This window comes from Spermophilus citellus (genome assembly GCF_964194105.1).
Source record: "Spermophilus citellus genome assembly, chromosome: 8".
NCBI lineage: Eukaryota > Metazoa > Chordata > Mammalia > Rodentia > Sciuridae > Spermophilus > Spermophilus citellus.
This window is the reverse complement of record NC_138189.1, coordinates 118,179,198-118,200,708: the sequence shown is the minus strand read 5'-3', so window position 1 is coordinate 118,200,708 and position 21,511 is coordinate 118,179,198. Positions and strand designations below refer to the sequence as shown.

Below are 21,511 nucleotides of genomic sequence, written 5' to 3'. Positions count from 1 at the left end.
TACTGTGAAGGGGGAAACTAAGTGGGAAAACAATCATAATGACGGTCAAATCCCAAGAATGAAGTGTGAACAGATTTTTCCATACAGTTGTCATTGTATGTACCCACACTGTCAAGTTATGGCTCATTTGATGTCTTTGCATTAACTTTTCTTCTTCCCCTTTTAGCTTTTCTTTTCCCTCTTTTCCTCCAGTGAACTTTCATCTAGTGTGGTTTTTTTTTTTTGAAGTATAATTCTGGAATTGATTAATGATGAGAATCCAAGGATTCTTGCTCTCTTTCACTTTGGTGTAATTTGTCTTTCAAAATTTATCCATAAACAGTAAGATTTACTTTTAATTTTTGTAGTGTTCAAGTTATTTTTCTATAGTATCTCTTTAGCAGTTTTCTCTGTCCTCACCTCTATTCTTCTCTGCCTTCTTCCCTTTCTCTTACTAATGTATTTCCAGAATCTTACATGTCAGACTTTTTTAGGATTGAGAAGTAGAGTGGTGGGCAAGAGTGACAAAGATTGAACAAAGTAACTCTTCTGTTTATGGACTGTGCAGGATCAGAGAAAGATGAGAAGAGAGTGAACTTGACAGGTGAACACTCCATACAGAAGTTTTGCTGAGCAGACCTTTGGGTGATAATGAGCTGTTTAGAATGTAGTGGCTCTGGTTTAATCTGTTGTGATCTCCCCTCCAGGAGGCAATGATAACTGCAGAAGAGTGTTCTGTTGGCAGCTGCTTCCTGTTGTACTTACTTATAGTTTTTATGTGAAATATATTTTTGTTTGAAAAATCCTATGATACCACCATTTTCCACATATTTTTGCTTTGTGACTTATTGAGTTGTCATTATTTTGGCTTTATTTATTGAACTATTGTCTTTCCACTTTGGTAGCTTCTTTCACTCTATTCTATTTTTTAAGGGTTTTTTTTTTTTGTACTTGTAGATGGACAGCAGGCCTTTATTTTATTTTTGTGTGGTGCTGAGGATTGAACCCAGCACCTCCCACATGCCAGGCAAGCAATCTGCCACTAAGCTACAGCCCCAGCCCTCATTCTATTCTTTATCATTAAGCACTCACTGCCTTAAGTTTCTCAATTCAATTTCCAGGAAAAATATACAGATACTATTGGAATTATTAAAATTCATAAATTTGATTAAAATAATTTTGATTTTTTACTTTTTATGATGTTTTAAGCATTACAAAAATGCTAAGAAGATAGTCTGATTACTATGATGTAATTGTTGAACAATTCATATAGTAGTATGATTACTAAAAAAATTCATACAGGTGTCTCAGTTGTTAACATATTATCTCATAATTACAACTGCTGTTTCTTACTGAAGTGTTTTAATAGAAAGTTATGTGACATTTTATCCTTGAGTATTTATTAGGTATCTAGAAAAAAAGCAAGGACACTTGTGTACCTTCCCCAATACCATTATCAACTAACAAATCAAACAATATCTCCATGGCAGCTGCAATACCAAGAGCATCTTCATTCATATTTCCCAAGTTACCTCCACATGTTAAAGTTCAGTTTTTGATAGAATCCAATCAAGGGCCACAAGTAACATCTGAATATTATCTTTTTGAAGACTCTCAGTTTCACAATTGTTTCCCAATTCCTGCCACCCCCAAGCCTTTCTAGTCCTCTAGCCATGAACAATGACCCTGACTGGTTGAAAACATTGAACCAGTTGCTGGATGGAATATTCCAGTAAATGGATTTATCCTAAAGAATGAATTAGGAATTCTATGATGAGTTAGGGAAAGCCTTGTGGTGATTAAAATGAAACAAATATGGTACAGTAGAAAGTGAATTTCTCTAGCTCCAAGTTCACCCTCTTCTTGTAAGTGTACTAGAGAATTTGGGTGGATGTAGTGGGCTAAGAGTGTTGACAGAAGACTAATCAATTACTAGTGATGCTTCCCCTTTTCCTCTTCTGTCTTTATCTCTGTTTTATACTGCAATTTCACTATGTCAGGGCCATCTGCATTAGTGTTCTAATCTAATCTGCACTGTCTTAAAACTATATATTTGACTTGATAAGGACAAAAATATTAAGAGTCTGGACTTTCTATCAAGTCTAGCTTCTTAGCAGCTCTGTCCTAAGCCTCAGTTTACCTATCTGGTAAAAGAGAACCTCCTCTTTCTCAGGGGCCTATTTCCTTGATGTTCAAAATCATGAGGATAATGACATAAAGTTTTCCAAGCAAGGCTGGCACAGGTCAGTTCAACAAAAGAGAGTGACTTTGGTAGTTTTCTGTTGATAATGATAATAATCTGTGTTTTAGGTTAAATCTAGAGAATTGAAAAAAAGGACTAGTATAGCTGTGGAGCTGATCACTGATCCTGCCATTTTGTTCCTGGATGAGCCAACAAATGGTCTAGACCCAAGCACTGCAAATACTGTTTTTTCACTTCTGAAAAGGTAAGTGTTATGGGAACATTTTTTTTCTATTTTCAATCACTTCTATGTACAGGTGTTCTTATTGCAGGGGATTCTGAAGTAAATTGCAGGGTTTTCTTTGCTAGAGAAAAACAGTCAATAAAAAAAAAGTAGTAACAAGAAAGCTTAATCAAGAGCTTGGGAAAGAAGGCTGTGGTGGGTGTGGGGAGCACTTTTAAACAGCATGAGGGTCAGGGAAGACCACAAGCATGGACATGGGAGCTGGAGGAGAGGGGATGGGAGCTGAAGGTCCTGCAGAAGAGAATTCTGGTTGGAAGGAGTACCCCGTGGCCCTGAGGTAGAGTATTTCTGATGTGTATGGAACATCAGAAAAGCCTCAGAGACAGCACCCAGTGACTGAGGGGAGTGCAGGTTGGTTTCTATACTGTCATAACAATGCCACAGGCTGTGGACTGAGCAACAAAAATCACTTTTCTTCTAGCTCTGGTGTCTGGAATTTGAGATCAAGGGGTCCAAAGGATTGTTTCTTCCAAGGCCTCTCTCTTTGGCTTGAAGATGGCCATCTTCGCCCCTTTTCCCTGTGTGTCTCTGTCCTAATCTCTCTTAACTGTACACAGTCAGTTGAGAAGCCACCAGTCAATTACATTCTTTAATATTAAATAACTCTTTAAAGACACTATCTCTAAATGTATCCACCTTCTGGGATACAGGGGGTTAGGACTTTCACATATAAATTTTGAGGAGGCCACAATTTAACCCATCAGTTAGCATATAATATGAGAGTTGGGTTTGTGGCAGGTTACTTTGTCTTTGAAGGGCATTGTAAGACAAATGGCTTTTACTGTAATTAGGGAACATGAGAGCATCTGGAGAGTGTCAGAACAGAGCAGAGACTGTGGGGAAGGTTGTGTATTGGACAAGAGTGAGTGAAGGACATTGGGAAGGAGCTGTGGAGGCAGGATAGGGCCTGGGCCAGGATGCTCATGGTGAGGTGGTGAGAAGAGCCATCTCAGTTTCCTTTGTGCCTCAAGATCCTTTACAGAAATAGGCTTTTTCTGGTTTTCCTAATCTAAAAGAGTTCCTAGTCATTCCCTTGTAATTCATGTCCTTGTAATTCTTAGTCCATTCTATGGAGTGACCCTTGGCTGGGACTATCCCTGTCTTCCATGAGCTGATTTCAACCATGAAATTCCGCTATTCTTGGAACAATACAGCCAGGGTTATGCATACACCTCAGGTGGTATGAATCTCTATCATCTTGGGGTCTGCTGGGCTTCTATGCTGGGAAATTACTATTCATCTCCATTGTAATTGATTACTGTTTTGTTAGGGAAGATATTTGGCTATTATGTATATGTTATGTTCATCACCAAATCTCTTCCCACCAGTTTTAGCATACACCAATAATGCCTGCTCTTGTGACAGTTACCCAACATGCAATAGTTGACATTCTGTGGAAGGAAGAAATTTCTCTCCTTCCTTATTCATTTTCTGTTTAACACAATGGGTTAATCTGTTCTTCACTGTTTTAATAATCAAATTATTTCAGATTTGGCCAGTAGAATCCACTTCAATGTGGCTTTTGTTTTTTTTTTTTTTTAAGAGAGAGTGAGAGAGGGAGAGAGAGAGAGAGAGAGAGAGAGAGAGAGAGAGAGAGAGAGAGAGAATTTTTAATATTTATTTTTTAGTTATCGGTCGACACAACATCTTTGTGGGTTTTTTTTTTTTTTTGTATGTGGTGCTGGGGATCGAACCTGGGCCGCACGCATGACAGGCGAGCGCGCTACCGCTTGAGCCACATCCCCAGCCCTGCTTTCGGGTTTTTGTATTTGTTTTTTTAATGTTCCCTTTATCTTCTTCTAGGAATTTTTACTTATTGATCACTATAATATTCAAGTTTTATCATGCATTTTTCCTGCAAGAGCTGTTTATTCCAGAAGTCCTGGTTCCATCTGGTATAATTATTTATTTTATTTTATTTTTTATTGATTTTTTTAAAAACATAAATGACAACAGAATGCATTACAATTCTTATTAAACGTATACAGCACAATTTTTCATATCTCTGGTTGTATATAAAGACCAATTTGTGTCTTCCTACAGGTACTTTGGTTAGAAGCTAATATCTGGTTTCTTAGTGTGGTCCCTGCTACTAGAGTGGCATTATTTCTATATCCTTAGTAGACAGAACAAGGAAATACATATGTGTGATGTGTGTGTGTGTGTGTGTGTGTGTGTGTGTGTGTGTGTGTGTGTTGGGAATCCAAACCAATGGTTTTGCACATGCTAAGCACCAGCTTTACTAGTGAGCTACACCCTAGCTCATATGTTTATATTTCCAACAAAAATTATATATAAACATAGATCTGTAAGTAATGCTGTTTCTGTTTAAGTATATATATTCAAAACCACATGAGTTCTGTGCTAGTCAGGTTTACATAAGTGTGACCTAAATACCCAACAAAATCAACTTAGAGCAGAAAAAGGTTTAGGGGCTCACCATTTCAGAGGTTCAGTCAATATTCAATTGATGCCATTGCTTTGGATAGGAGATGAAGCAGAGCACCAGGATGAAGGACATGGAAGGAGAAGCTTCTTCTTTCATGGTGGCTTGAAGCAGAAAGAAAATGGAAGGGGCTGCAGGGAAGACAAATCCTTCCTGATCACACCACTAATGACCTACCTCCTCCAGCCACACCCCCACCTGCCTACATTTACACCCCAGTTAGCCCATCCAAACTAGGATGGATTGGTTAAATTATAGCTCTCCTAATCAAATTATTTCACTTCTAAATATTTCTGTGTTAAATTGAAGCTTTTGAGACACCTTATATTGAAGCCATAACTGCTCATGTTTATGTCACAATGCAAAATGCATTCAATCCATCTCCAGAGTCCCTATAGGCTTAATAGTTCCAGAATTACTCCAAAGTCCGAGTCCAAAGTTTTCAGTGAGACTCAAGGCCAATTTTTGATTGTGAGCCCCTGTGACAATATCAAAAGCAAGTTACATACATCCAATATATGATGGCACAGATTAAATATCCCCATTCTAAACAGGAGGAATAGAGGCATAGAAAGAAGGAACAGAACCCAAATAAGACCTTAACCTAGGTGGGCAAACATTTCCTGTAGGTTCATATTCAACATCTGGGCAGATGATGGTGAATTGTTAACTCCAAAGGTCTTGGGCAGAGCCCCACCCCTATGGACTTGTTGGTTGTGGCCTATGTGGCCTTTCTTTTCCTCTGGCTCTGTCTACAGTTAGCAGCTTTCCTTGGCAGACATTCCACATTCCTGGCATCCCTTAATCTCCTGGGTCTCCACTGTAACTTTGACTTCCTTCTCACAGCTTCATACCTCACCCTTTCAGGGACTTCCCACAGGGATACTGACTCTGCCACACTTTGCCTAGCCTCCCAGGCCTTCCTTTGAAATCTTGGTGGAAGTTTCCAATCCCTTAACTCTAGAATCTTGCCTTTACACAGAAACAACACTGCATGGGTGATGCCAAAGATTGCAACCAGCTCAGGTAATAGCTGGGTCCCCTGAAGTGGCTTCTAAGTACCTGTGCCGCCAAGCATGGTGAAATAACTTCCTTGCCCTCCTGCCATGTATAAGTAAAGTGCACCCCCAAGGTCATTTAAATGAGTTTTCACTTCTATATGCTTGAGCTGCAGTTGGTATGGCATTGCTGATTCCTGAGATGCAGTCAAGGTGTCTTTCTGTTGTCTTAGTGCCCAGTACTTAACTTCTCTTTCATGATGGTACCATACCTTTTTGGCCACAATTTTACATGCACTTCTCTAGCCAACTTGTAAGTTTTAAAAATCCTCCTCCTTCACTACTTTCTGCTCCTGATTCTAGCAGTAAACCTAGCTACAAACTGCTAGCAATATTCATGCCACTTCCTGATTGCTATTCATGGAAGCACTGGGCAAGCACTTCACTACAGAGTCACTCCCCAACCTTTTAACTGTTTTGTTTTACACTGTGTAGAGCACAGGCATCCTTGTTTATACAGAGAGCTCTATCCAGTCCTTCTCAAGCACCACTCTGTACTCATGCCCCGAATCTGGTTAAATATGTAGATTCTGTTTCTCTAGGACTGAGGTAGAGCCCTGGTTTCTTCCCAGGAGATTCTAAGAGGAGGTCTTCATAGTGATGCTGCTGGTCCTCAGACCACACATTGGATATCAGGGCTCTGGGTAATCCCACTTCATGCCCTGAGTCCTTTACCAGCTCTCGATTACCTATGAGCAAAGTTCCAGTTCCTGAGTGAGGGTTTAGCATGGGCTAGTTCTGCTCTCTCTGTACTCACTTTATCTTCCTCGTCCAACACCAGTTCACATTCACATTGACTCACACACACACAAAAAAACTTAGTCCTGAACACTGAGCTTCTTACTCTACTTTCCCAATGAAATCTTTTAATTTCACACTTTGTTCACCTTGTTCTCCTACCATGAGTGATTTTCTCTTCTTAGCTCACCACTCCTGTTGGGCCTTTAAATATTCTACTTAAATCATCTTTAGACTGGGTTATAAGTCTCCTGTTTTGATCCCAAGAAACCTTAGTTAAATTTATTTCACATTGTATTCAGATTATTGGTCTTATGTCCTGATTCTCTTTGAAGCAGAACACACTCTGCTAGTGTACACTGGGTGGTGATCAAATGTATAAATTAAAGTGATTCTTCTCATAAAATATTTTAATAACAGCTTTGAGCAGTGGTTTTCACTTTTGTTTTCTGTGACCATTAGTAATAACTCCTATGCAAAGGTAGCTTAGCACTTTTTTTTAACCATAGAATAGAACTAGCCTTTCCCCTCAGTAACTGTGACCAACTCCTTGGCCAGTTACTTGACCTTTAATGCATATCTGTAAAAGAAAGAAATAATAATATTGCAACTGCCTTTAAAAAGTAGTACAAAAATTGAAATTAGGTTACCTTTAAAGTATTTATTACAAAATTATAAGCTGCCAGGATTATTAATTGTATTGTCAGAGCAGAATGAAAAACAATCCTAAAAAGATAGAAGATTAGAGTGGTCAAAGAATAGGGTGTAGGACCTTTGTTTGAATATTTAGTTCATTATTAGTTCTTAAACATGAGTGTAGTTACAGATTACTTGAAGAATTTTAAAAACTATGGGCTCACAGTACTGACTCCTAGAAATTCCAGTTCAATATCTGGTAAGACATTTCACTAATCTGCATTGTCAGTGAACATTTTACTGGATTTTAGAATGCTGATGCTGGGTCCTTTAGAAGCCCTAGCTTAATAAGAGCATGGAATTTAGGTCCCCCTACTATCATGCAGGTAATATGAGATGAAAAGTTTGTTCAAAAAATTAATTTGAGCTATAGGCAAATGCTCTAATGAGAGAAATAAAGTATTTTAACAAGAATCAGATTTTAACGGCTTATTATTTTTCTTCTTTCTGCATAGGATGTCTAATCGTGATCGAACAATCATCTTCACCATTCAACAGCCTCGGTATTCCATCTTCAAGCTGTTTGACAGCCTCACCTTATTGGCTTCAGGAAAACTAATGTATCATGGTCCTGCACAGCGGGCTCTGGAGTACTTTCAATCAGCAGGTGTGGTTGACCTTTTCACGCACTAGATCCTTCATTCATAGACTCCTTGGTAGAGTACAGGGGTCCACAGGAGTGTTGCTTGATATCTGTGCAGACACACCTTGGGATCCCCCACTGTAAAACATCTTCAGTTAGTTTCATGGTAACTTTTCTTCATTTTGCAGCACCTGATTGTTTTTTAGGTCTTTTTCTTGTTTGTATTTGAGTGTGCATGCATGTGTGTGAGTGTTTCTACTAGGACATTGTTCTGCTTCACAGTTATGATGTTCTTTCCCTGAACATTCAATGATTAACTGGTTGGACAAACAGACAGTTTCACATTTATGGTAAGGCCCAACATTATTATCTTCTTGACCATTGTAAGAGATTGTGGTTTTTTAGCTTTCCTCCTGACCAGTGATCTTGCTGTGCCTTCATGAGGGCTCATGGAGATGCTACTTTATTTTCTAGTAAGATTAGGTTGCAGATTTAGGCCCTGAATGGATTTGAGTGACCCATTAGTCAATAGAATGACCCATCTTATATCTGATTTTGATGTGCCAAAATTTGGGGGCTACCTCATTCTCTGTATTTCAGGTTGAATTATGTGATTTTAGAAAATGGCTCACTCAATCTGCTTCATTTTAGAGACATTGGTTGTGATTATAGATGTTTCTCCATGATCCCATATACAGTTTAAATAGTCACTAGTTATTTTTCTTAATTTTTATTTAATCTCTGTCATTTAAAAATGATCAACCATATATGGGTCTGGGGAATCCAGAGTAGATGAACTTAAACATCAGGCTAAAATCAGATGATTGTGGCATAAGAAGCTGAGGTGAATTCAGGTGTGCTCTGCTGGTCATGTTTTAGCAAATATTCAACCAATCCCTATTGCTATAGGTTGAATATTTGGAATGATGGCAGGTGGATCTTTGTATTTAGATGGTGGAGAAACAATTGTTGCTGACATGCTTCCATTATGGAATTTTTTTAAAAACTCAGAGCATACTGGACATGGGTATTTAATGCTTTTTTTCTTGGACTTAGTTTTAGATTTATAAAGTTCTGATGAGCATCTGAGCATTTTGACAGCTCCTTGGGTTTCACGATTTATGATAGTTGAAGACTAATGTAAGATGTTCTGAAAGGATAAATTAGGGAAAAGAAAGCCAGAAAATGAGAGAGAAGTTGTTAGATTCGACTTAGCCTCACCTCCCTCACTCTCTGGAAGTGAGTCCTCTTTATTTTCTAAGACCATTGGGTTGTGTTCTTAGGTGGCTTTTGTTCTCAGGTTACTCTGGTGAGGAATACCAAAACCCTGCAGACTTCTTCCTAGACATCATCAATGGAAACGTCCCTCCTATAAACAGAGAGGAAGAAAATGAAGGTATGTGTAACTGTTCGATTCACAGATATTTGCCTGATTGGTTTGGTTAATGTTTAACAATATGGTTGGCTGGGGTAGTAGCACAGTGGTAGAGCACTTACCTAGCATGTGTAAGGCACTGGGTTTGATCCTCAGCACCACATAAAAATAAATAAAATAAAAGTTCATCAACAACTAAAAGAAATTAAAAATGTGGTGGCTCATTAAAACAGGGCTTTGTGAATTCATGTTAATGTGGTGGTGTCACACCGATCAACAGATAGACTTTGTTGACCATGAGTGCTGTGCATGTTTTTAAATTTTATTTATTAATGAATATTTATATGTTACTGTCAGTTTTAAAGGGAGTTTCCATTAAAAACAAACATGCTCATTTTTATAATATTCAAAAATGAGAATCTTATTTTAATGTAGTGATAATCGAGGAACAGATGTTTATATTGAGAAATAGAACTCTGTATGGTAAAAAGTAATTTTAAGAATTAGGTTCCAATCAGTTAGGAAAAGGTTAGTGAATTTTCTGTTTGCCACAAGATAATGACAGAAGTCAGGGCAATTAACAAGTTTATCAATGTGTTTAACAATGCTAGTACTTTTTCAATATTCAACCTTTAGAATTAAGGTGTTAACCAAGAAACAGGAAGCAGAAAAACACTTTAAATCAGTTGTTAAATCTGTTAATAATACTTCCCTTCTTTATCCACTTTTATTCCAAAGCCGAGGAGACTGAACAGCTTTTCCAGAGAGAGAAACCAGTAATAGAAGCATTAGCTGAGTTTTATGCCAATTCGGCCTTCTACAGAGACACAGAAGCTGAATTAGAGCATCTGTCACGGGGTCGGAATAGCAGGAGTTTGGCCTTCAGGGAGATCACCTGTGTCACCTCCTTCTTTCATCAACTCAGGTGGATTTTCTGGCGTTCATTCAAAAACTTGCTGGGTTTCCCTTCGGTCACTCGTCGTCAGGTAACCTACAGACTCATGACTGTGCTGTGAAATACTGATGTGAGAGCAGTTTTGTTCTGATGTAGTCTGTCTCAGGATTATGTGTATCTTCTACCCACCCTTCCATCTATTTGTTGTCCCTACGCCATTGAGGATATAGAGATAGTCAATAGGACAGGTAAAAATTAAGTTTTTACTATGGAAACATTTTTAGTGGTTTCTAGGACACTATCAGAAGTTTTGTTGTTTAGAAAAGATGTAATATATAATCTAGTAGAAAAATATTTTGGGGGTTCAATCAAGAATTGAACCCAGGGAGGCTTAACCACTGAGCCACATCCCCAACCCTTTTTATTTTTTATTTTGAAACAAGGTCTCTAAGTTGCTTAGGGCCTTACTAAATTGCTGAGGCTGACTTTGAACTTGAAATCTTCCTGCTTCAGCCTCCAGAGTCACTGAGATTCTAGGCATGAGCCACCATGCTCAGCTAGAAAAAGAATTTTTTAATTAAACTGAAAGCAATGTCAGTCACATTTGGGGTGTTCTATTAGTTGGCGTCCTTCATATATTGATTTATTCCACAACTTGCACGCAGATCATTTGCTGCATTTTGGGGACTCTAAATGGTTGTGAACAAAGTGAGTAAAAATAACAATCTCTGCCCTCATGGAACTTACTTTCTTATCAGGGTATAGAGGTGGTAATTGGACAAATAAAATATACAGCATCTCAGATGGCAGCAGGAATATGCAGAAAATTTAAGCAGAGAAGCAATAGAGAAGGGGAGGGAGAGGGCAGGCAGTTGGTGGAAGAAGGTTGGTTTGAAGTTGAAATCAGGCAATGAGGGACACCTGGTGGCACTTAGTACACCTGAGGGAGGTCTGGGATGTACACTTTCTGACAGAAGAACCTGTAGGCAAATGTTCTTCCTTATAATTGACCCTCCTCATTGAGAGATTCTAATCTTTGAAAATAGATATTTGTAAATAGATATTTCAAAGAGTGTGCTATTTATACACAGGTAGTAACTAGAATTAATAACGCTTCATTGTCCCATTATCTTTCTCAACTGAGATGAGATAGTATTCTTTTGCCCTTTCCACTGGTTCTGCAGTGGTTGTTAATTATTACTCCTTATGGGTTTTTTTGTTGTTGTTATACTTAACCCCTGTAACACATGAAACCCTAGTTGTCCCAGTCCATTGGGCTGCTATTTATAAGGGAATCAATCTTACTTGTAGTTTTCCAGTTATTTTATTATTAGTCATTAAGTTTCTCCTGAGTATTGAAAGAATATTATTGGCTCTAATGAAATACTGCTAAGTACTTCACATGTACACTGTAATTTTCATATACAAGTCATCACTTTCTGAGTATATCTGAGATCCTATATCCCCATTTGAATCACACTGTCATTGCTCCAAATATTTTGATCCCTGTGACATTGGCATTTCTGTTGGAACACAGGCAATTAGGTGTCCTGTCAGCCAAGGTAAAGTTTTATTCTTGGAAAATAAGTTATGTCATTTGGCGACACATCTAGTGCTTTAGATCCATCAACCTGGATTTCCCATGATGGAACAGTGAGCTGCAATGAGTTGATTCTTTGAGGTGATTCATGCATTTAATTTTTCCTACTTGCCCATCAAAGTGGTTTATAGTGCTTTGTATAAGACATGTAGATGGTAGTTGTGCACAGGGCATAATTAGAACAGAGCAACTTTCAATAAACCAGGATCATGTCTTGAGATTGCATGTTCAAACTCTTAGTCTCATCAGTGAATTCAGTTCGCCAAAGGGAATTCCAGCAATTGTCTGAAAAGCAGTAGTCTCTAGAAGAAGGGTAGAACCTTGTAGCTCCCTGAGATTAAAGGAACAACTCTTGTTCAGGTTTGTAATAGGTATAATGTAGTACAGAAGTATAATTTTTAGTAAAGGGCCAGTTGAAAAATCTTTCACGCTTTTAAAGTATGAAACTACATGTTCACTGGCACAAAACTTGGGAGCTCAGTTCAACTCTGAAAATTTGTTCCCCAAGTGTCTTTAGCACTCTGATACCCTTTGTGGCAGTGTCCAGTTGACACTGAAAGGAATGTTAACTTGCAGAGTCGTCTGCTCTGTTGTCCTATCAGCTCCCAAAAAAACATATGCCTTAATTTTCAATTTCATTTAGAAAGCACACTAATAATATACAGTGTTTTGTATTCTCTTAGGGACTCTGGCCAAGCCATTTAAAGTGTTGACAATCTCAATGGAGAGATTTGATTATACAGCCAAATATCTTGTAATAATCAGTGATGTGGCAGGGTGCAGTGGCTCACATCTGTAATCCCAGCAGCTCAGGAGGCTGAGGCAGGAGAATCAAGAGTTCAAAGCCAGCCTCAGCAAAAGGGAGGCACTAAGCAACTTGGTGAGACTCTGTCTCTAAATAAAACACAAAAAATGTCTGGGGATGTGGGTCAGTGGTTGAGTGCCCTGAGTTCAATCCCAAATTGCCCTCCCCCCCAACAAAAAATCAATGATGTGCATGCAACAATTTTACCTCTAATCAAATTTTTTTCTTTTCTCTTTTTCTTTTTCTTTTTGATAAGCTGTATTACACAGTCATTCTGGCACTGGCTGTAGGTGGCATTTTCCTTTTGTTCAAAAATGATTGTACTGACATCCAGGTTAGGTAAGTAAATTTGTATCTTTACTTGAGAAAATGCTATTACTTTTTTCAAACTTGTAAATATCCTTTAAAAATTTGAATTTATGATAAGTATAGAATAAATGTTACTTTAATTCTGGATAGAATTAGTTGGTACATTAAAAACCAAATGGAAGACTAATCTTTCTTTTTATCAGATGCATGTATATACAAATGTACTAGTAAACTCTGATTTAGCCTTTTAACCATTCTTTTTAAAATTTTTTATTTGTTCTAATTAGTTATACATGACAGTATAATGCACTTTGACACATCATACATAAATGGAATATAACTTCTCATTTTTCTGGTTGCACATGATGTAGAATCACACCCTTTATGTAGTCATTTATGCACATAGGGTAATAATATCAGATTCATTCTACTATCTTTCCTAAGTCCATATCCTCTCCCCTCTCTTTAATCCCCTCTGCCTAATCCAAAGTAACTCTATTCTTCCCTAACAGCCCCGTCCTTTATTGTGAATTAGTGTCTACATATCAGAGAAAACATTAGGTCTTTTTGGTTTGGGGGGGATTGGCTTATTTCACTTAACATGATATTCTCCAGCTCCATCCATTTACCAGAAAATGCCATAATTTCATTCTTCTTTAAGGCTGAGTAATAATATTCCATTGTGTATATATACACCACATTCTCCTTATCCATTTATCTGTTGAAGGACACCTAGATTAGGTGTCCATAGTTTAGCTATCATAAGTTGAGCTGCTATAAACATTGTAATGGCTATATCACTATAATGTGCTGATTTTAAGTTCTTTGGGTATAAACTGAGGAGTGGAATAGCTGAGTCAAATGGTGGTTCTATTCCAAGTTTTCTATGGAATCTCCAAACTGCTTTCCAGATTGGTTGCACCAATTTTTAGTCCCACCAGAAATGTATGAGTGTATCTTTTTCCTCACCTCCTTGCCAAGATTTATTGTTGCTTGTATTCTTGATAATTGCCATACTACTGGAGTGAGATGAAATCTTAGAGTAGTTTTGATTTGCATTTCTCTAATTGATGTTGAACATTTATTTATATATTTGTTGATTGATTGTATTTTTTATTTTTTAGTTGTATTTGGACAAAATAACTTTATTTTATTTATTTATTTTTATATGGTGCTAAGAATGAAATCCAGTGCCTCCCACATGCTAGGCGAGTGCTCTACGCTGAACCCCAACCCCAGCCCAATTGAATGAAAAACTCTTCTGTGAAGTGTCTGTTCAGTTTCTTAGCCCATTTATTGATTGGGTTATTTCTTTTTTCTTTTTTTTTTTGTGTCAAGGTTTTTGAGTTCTATATATATATCCTGGAGATTAATGCTCTATATGAGGTGCATGTGATAAAGATTTTCTTCCATTCTGTAGGCTTTCTCTTCACATTCTTGATTATTTCCTTTGCTGAGAAAAACCTTTTTATTTTGAATTCATCTCATATATGGATTCTTGATTTTACTTCTTGCACTTTAGGAGTCTCATTAAGGAAGCCAAATCCTAAACTGACATGGTGAATATTTAGACCTACTTTTTCTACTATAAGCACAAGGTCTCTGTTCTACAGCCTAAGTTTTTTTTTATAATATTTTATTGTTGGTTGTTCAAAACATTACATAGTTCTTAATATACCATATTTCACAGATTGATTCAAGTGGGTTATGAACTCCCATTTTTACCCCGTATACAGATTGCTGTGTCACATCAGTTACATTTCCATTGATTTATAAATTGCCTTTCTAGTGACTGATGTATTCTGCTGTCTATCCCATTCTCCACTATCCCCCCTCCCCTCCCCTCCCCTCCCCTTCTCTCTCTCCACCCCCTCTACTATAAATCGTTTCTTCCACTTATATAATTTTTAACCTACTCCTCCTTTCCTCTTATATGTAATTGTGTATAACCCTGAGGCTCACCTTCAAATTCCATGCAATTTCCCTTAACTCTCCCTTTCCCTCCCACCTATCATCTCTGTTTAATGTTAATCTTCTTCTCCAGCTCTTCGTCTCTACCCTGTCCTTGGTTACTCCCCTTATATCAAAGAAGACATTTGGCATTTGTTTTTTAAGGATTGGCTAGCTTCACTTAGCATAATCTGCTCTAATGCCATCCATTTCCCTCCAAATTCTATGATTTTGTCATTTCTTAATGCAGAGTAATACTCCATTGTGTATAGATGCCACATTTTTTTAATCCATTCATCTATTGAAGGGCTTCTAGGTTGGTTCCACAATCTTGCTATCGTGAATTGTGCTGCTATGAACATCGAATTAGCAGTGTCCCTGTAGCATGCTCTTGTTAGGTCTTTAGGGAATAGACCGAGAAGGGGAATAGCTGGGTCAAATGGTGGTTCCATTCCCAGCTTTCCAAGAAATCTCCACACTGCTTTCCAAATTGGCTGCACCATTTTGCAGTCCCACCAACAATGAACAAGTGTACCCATTTCCCTGCATCCTCGCCAGCACTTGTTATTGTTGGACTTCTTAATGGCTGCCAATCTTACTGGAGTGAGATGGTATCTTAGGGTGGTTTTGATTTGCATTTCTCTGACTGCTAGCGATGTTGAGCATTTTTTCATGTACTTGTTGATTGATTGTATGTCCTCCTCTGAGAAGTGTCTGTTCAGGTCCTTGGCCCATTTGTTGATTGGGTTATTTGTTATCTTATTATCTAATTTTTTGAGTTCTTTGTATACTCTGGATATTAGGGCTCTATCTGAAGTGTGTGGGGTAAAGATTTGTTCCCAGGATGTAGGCTCCTGGAGTCAACCTAACAAAAGAGGTGAAAGACCTATACAATGAAAACTACAGAACCCTAAAAAGAGACATAGAAGAAGACCTCAGAAGATGGAAAAATATACCCTGTTCATGGATAGGCAGAACTAACATCATCAAAATGGCGATATTACCAAAAGTTCTCTATAAGTTCAATGCTATCCCAATCAGAATCCCAACAGCATTTCTTGTAGAAATAGATAAAACAATCAGGAAATTCATATGGAATAATAAAAGACCCAGAATAGCAAAAACAATGCTAAGCAGGAAGTGTGAATCAGGCGGTATAGCGATACCAGACTTCAAACTATACTACAGAGCAATAGTCACAAAAACAGCATGGTACTGGTACCAAAACAGGCGAGTGGACCAATGGTACAGAATAGAAGACACAGTAACCAATCCACAAAACTACAACTATCTTATATTTGATAAAGGGGCTAAAAGCATGCAATGGAGGAAGGATAGCATCTTCAACAAATGGTGCTGGGAAAACTGGAAATCCATTTGCATCAAAATGAAACTGAATCCCTTTCTCTCGCCATGCACAAAAGTTAACTCAAAATGGATTAAGGAGCTCGATATTAAATCAGAGACACGGTGTCTGATAGAAGAGAAAGTCGGCTATGATCTACATACTGTGGGGTCAGGCTCCAAATTCCTCAATAGGACACCCATAGCGCAAGAGTTAACAACCAGAATCAACAAATGGGACTTACTCAAACTAAAAAGTTTTCTCTCAACAGCCTAAGTTTTTAATCCATTTTCAGTTGAGTTTTGTGCAAGGTGAGAGACAGGGACTTAATTTTATTTTGTTACATATGGATATCCAATTTACCTGCCACCATTTTTTGGATAGGGTATCTTTTCTCCAATGAATGTTTTTGGTGCCTTTGTCTAGCATGAGATAACTGTATGTGGGTTCATCTGTCTCTTCTATTCAGTACCATTAGTGGAATCGAGTACATTCACCTTGTGGAAGTACCACCACCATCCAACTCCAGACCATTTTTTCATCTTCCTGAATGAAATACCCATAAAACAGTAATTTCCCATACTTACTTCTCCTAAGTCCTGCCTACCACCTATCTATTTTGTGTTTCTGAATTTGGACACTCTAGGAATCTCATATACATGAACTCATAGTATTTCTCTTTTGGTGACTGACTTATTTTCCTTAACATTATGTCCTCAGTGTTCATTCAAAATGTAGTAAGTATTGGAATTTGGCTTTTCAGTCTATAAAATAGTTATGCATTTATTATATTTGGCTTTACTCTTCATTTACTGATGAAAATCTGGGAACCTCCAGGTTTGAGCTCTTGTAAGTAATGCAGCTATAAGTGTGAAAATATCTCTTTGAGTCCTGCTTTCTGTGTGGAGTAGACACCCAGAAGTGGAATGGCCGGATTATATGGTAATTCTGGTAATATTCTGAGGAACTTCCAGGCAGTGGAAGCACTGTAGCTGCACCATTTTACATTCTTTGTAGCACACAAAGGTTCTAGTTTCTTCACATCCCCATCAGAACTTCTTACTTTGTCTTTTGCTAAATATTAGAGTTCCACTGGGTCTTTGGTAAAATGTACAGTCCTTTGTTCATTTTAAAATTGGCTTGGTTGTTGCTACTGTTGTTGAGTTGGAGATCTTTATATTTCTGGCTTATTAATCTCTTATTAATCAGGACCACTTTCATTTTTATGTATTTTGAAATCTCACAGGAAGGTGGCTGTCCTAGTCAAGCATAATTAAAGGCTTTTGGATAGTTGTGTGGTTGACGTCTCTAGTAATGAGCTGACTAAGGATTCCCTCCATTGTCTGTATTTTCTTTACACATGTCTTTCTTTCATTACTGCACTTTAAAACTGTGTTAGTGTTATGGTATAGATATGTGATACTCCCCAAAGCTTCTATGTTAATGCAGGGATGTTTGGAGATGAAATGATTGACTTATGAAAACTGTAATCTAATCAGTTCATCCTAGTTTTAATGGCTAAATAGGTAGTAACTGTAGGCAGGTGGGGCTAGATGGGGAAGGTCAATGAAGGATGAGACCTGGACAAGTTTAGAGTTTATTATACCTGAATATCTTTTCCTTTTCTCTCTCTGCTTCTGGCCATGATGAAGAAAGCAGCACTTGTACACCACACCATTACACCATGATCTTTTGCCTCAAAATCCATTGGGCCTAGAGCAATGGACTTGCCAACTGTGGACTAAACCTCTGAAACTATGAGTCAAAATAAACTTTTCCTCCTCTAAGTTGTCAGATAGTTTGTTCTCACCAATGCTAAGCTGAATAACATAAAAATCAGTACCAGGAATAGGGATTTTGCTGTGGCTAATCTGCTCATGTAGTTGAGAAACCTTTGGAAATTATTTGTAGTAGGAGTTTAGAAAAGTTTGGAGATGCAAGCTGGAGAAGGCTTAAAATATTGTAAGCAGAGCTAAATGGGCTACTATGGCAGAAATTTAGAAGACCAAAATGCAAACAGGGCATGGACATTAAGGACTGTGCTCATGAGGTTTCAGAGGGAAATGAGGAATCTCTTGGGAATTGGAGTAGAGACTATTTATGTTACATTCTGACAAACAAGTTGTCTATATTTTGCCCATGTCCTCAGATTTTCTGTGAGGCTGCATTTAAAGGTGAAGGATGAATTAATCTAGTGGAGGAAATTTTATGGCAGTACAGCATTCATTCAGGAAGTGACATGGCTTACTCTCAGATTTTGGCCAGGTTTACTGTAAGAATCAGGAGTAAAAAACAAAGAAGGAAGTTTTTTTTTTTTTTTTAACTTGCAGTTTGGCAAGTTAAATGGGTAATGTTGGGTGTGTGGTAGTCAGGCCAAGAAAACTGTGATTGTTGAAGATATTATAGCCACTAAAGAGATACTAAGTACTTTAGACAGAGACAGCAGGGAAGATAGTTTGAAGGCATCTCAGGAATTCATAAGATTACATCATTGCAGGCTCAAGGATGTAGAAAGAAAAATCACACTGAGGAAAGATTGTGGGTGCACATTGCTCACATAGTTGGGCCTAGGAAGTTTTTTCACACTTATCAGCTGCCCAGGCACTCAGAGGCTACTACAGCCATGATCCCAGGGGGACCAACTACTGCACAAGCTAGCAGCAGACCTTGATGTCATCCATGTATTGCTGGTTCTGCCAGAATGCAAGATAAATTAGTCAATGGATCATAGAGGCTTTCAACTGAGATTCCAGAGGAAGTTCTGTGAGACCAGGTGATGTGTAGGATGATTGGAATCCCTAAAGGCTGCCCTGAGAGGGTAATGAATGAAGCTGTAAAGATGAATGGAATGGAGACCCCAGAAATGAAAAGATGCCAGTAGTGTGGACTGCCTGCTCATAAAAGCTCCTTACTACAGAGAAACCAGGCTAACAGAGAGGCCATGTGCACTACAACTTGCAAGACCTAACAGTCAGGGTTGCTCTTCTAGCCTTTTGGAGATCACATCCCACCATCATGTGTCTTGGATGCAAAAAGTGGAGTTTGGGGAGCTTCTTGCCTGGCTGGGTTTGGGTCTTTTCTGGTTCTATGCTTTCTTTCTATGCTCCTAATCCTCCATTTTGGAATGGAGATATATACTCCCTACAATGTCATATTGGATATCTGTAATTTTCTTTTGATCTTTACAGGTGCTTGCAGCTAAGAGTTTGCCTTGAGTCTCAAATGAGATGTTGGACTTTGAATTTTAGGCACTGCTATAACTGTTAAAACTATGGGGACTCTTGCAGATGAACTAAGTGCATTATAAATTATGAGGTGGACGTGAGCTTTTGGGGGATAGGAGTCTTATAGTTGGAATATTAGGTGTCCCACAAAGTTCCTGTGTTAATGTAGGAATATTTGGTGGTGAAATGATTGCCATTGTGAGAGTGGTAGCCTAACCAGCACATTTTAGTTTGAATGGGCTAACTGGGTGATAACTGTAGGCAGGTGGGGAATTGCTGGAGGAGCTGGGTCACTGGGAGAATGCCCTAGAAGGGTACATCTTCCCTCTACCCCTTTCCTTTTTTCTTTGCTTCTTGGCTGCCATGATGTGAGCAACACTCCTTCTGCCACGATGTTGCCTCACCTTGTGTCCAGAGCTATGGACTCAACTGACGACAGACTCAAACTCTGAAACCATGAGTCAAGACAAACAGTTAGAAATCTTCATTGCTATGGCTATAATACTCTACAAGAATTACTTAGAGAAGGAAAAATTTATTTTGGCTCACAGTTTTAGAGGTTCAGTCCTTGGTTGACTGAGTTCATTGCTTTGGGTCCAAGGATGAGGCAGAATATCACAGCAGAATGGCAAGACAGAGGAAAGCTGCAAATTTCATGGCAGCTAGGTAGCAGAAAGAGATAGATGGATGGATGGATGGATAGATAGATAGATAGATAGATAGATAGATAGATAGAGCCAGATATAAAATATAATGCCCAAATATAAGATCTGAGTAGCCTACTTCCTCTAGCCATGACTCACTTGCCTACAGTTACCAACCATATTCCTTTCAAATTAATAATCTATCAAATGCATTAATCCACTAATTACGTTGAACATCCCTGCATAAACACATGGATTATTGAATATTTAAACAATTGTGAGCTCTATTTATCTTTCTATCATACATTACAATTGATATTTGACATTTGGGGTAGTTAAATTGAAAGTGATAGTACTGTTATAATCTATAAATTAGCTTAGGCTGCCATAAAAAAATATTGTAGAATCAGTGGCTTAAACAACAGAAGTTTAATGTATCTCAGTTCTATAATCTGGAAATCTGAGCTCAGAGTGTCATTCCAACAGGATGAGGCTCCTGTGAGAATGCTTCATTCCTTGCAGATGGCAGTCTTCACTCTGTACCTTCTCCTGACAGAGCATGCTGGGATGTTTCTTCCTCTTATCAGTACAGTAATCTTGGGCTCTCTATTCTCATGACCTCTTTTAATTTTATTACTTCTCATGTTACTTATATCCAAATGCCTTCATATTGGGGGTTGTTGTTTCAAATCAATTTTAGTGAACACTAAAATTTTAGTTCAGAGTAAACTAAGACCATGAATTTCAACAAATGTGGAATTATAGGAGTACCAGAGGAGAGACCTCATGGAGTTGTACCCTTTCAGTTTCAACCAGAACAGTTCTACACTTTTTAAAGAAAGATATAATTAATGTTATGTCATTGTGGAATCAGTTCTGTGGGTGGAAATCAGACCTACCAGCATTGACTTGACTGTGGTACTTTTGTTCCTGTTCTGTCCTGGCAGAGCCTGGGGACTCTATATACTGATTGTCTTCCAGTGTTTCAGCAGTGTGACTGCTGGGGAGATGTTTGAGCTCGAGAAGAAACTCTTTAAGTGAGTATGTCTCTGTTTCTAGAGGGTACATTAACAGCTTTTGGTCACACTGGTCATCTCACAAATATGTCCAAGGATGTGACCCTGGGAAATACAAGAATTTTTTTTTAAATTTATTCAATTGACAAAGAGTTTAGGGATCTGCTGCTGCATTGGGGCCTTGGAGAATAACAGTGTCACCTTCTTCACATTCAGAAATGGGGAGAAGAAAAGCCCCTGTTACACTGAGATTAGCCCCTCAAGTGCTGCTGTTCAGGCAGAGCCAGCCTCAGAGGAGCAGCAGAGTCTCTGAGGAGAGTGAGGAGAAGCACACTGTGTCCCTGGAGGGGTGATGTGCACTA

General features: G+C 38.3%; 1 protein-coding gene across 4 annotated transcripts in view; it reads left to right on the top strand.

Annotated features, from left to right (window-relative positions):
* LOC308654069 (broad substrate specificity ATP-binding cassette transporter ABCG2-like) overlaps positions 1-21,511 on the top strand; it is a 61,125-nt gene that overhangs the window by 32,207 nt on the left and 7,407 nt on the right. For all 4 annotated transcript variants that reach the window (XM_081302988.1, XM_081302989.1, XM_081302991.1 and 1 more), the window contains 6 exons: positions 2,290-2,426; positions 7,859-8,010; positions 9,287-9,382; positions 10,100-10,347; positions 12,918-13,000; positions 21,081-21,170. In XM_081302988.1, coding sequence (XP_081159114.1) covers positions 2,290-2,426; positions 7,859-8,010; positions 9,287-9,382; positions 10,100-10,347; positions 12,918-13,000; positions 21,081-21,170 — 806 coding nt within the window. The remainder of the gene's footprint in view (positions 1-2,289; positions 2,427-7,858; positions 8,011-9,286; positions 9,383-10,099; positions 10,348-12,917; positions 13,001-21,080; positions 21,171-21,511) is intronic.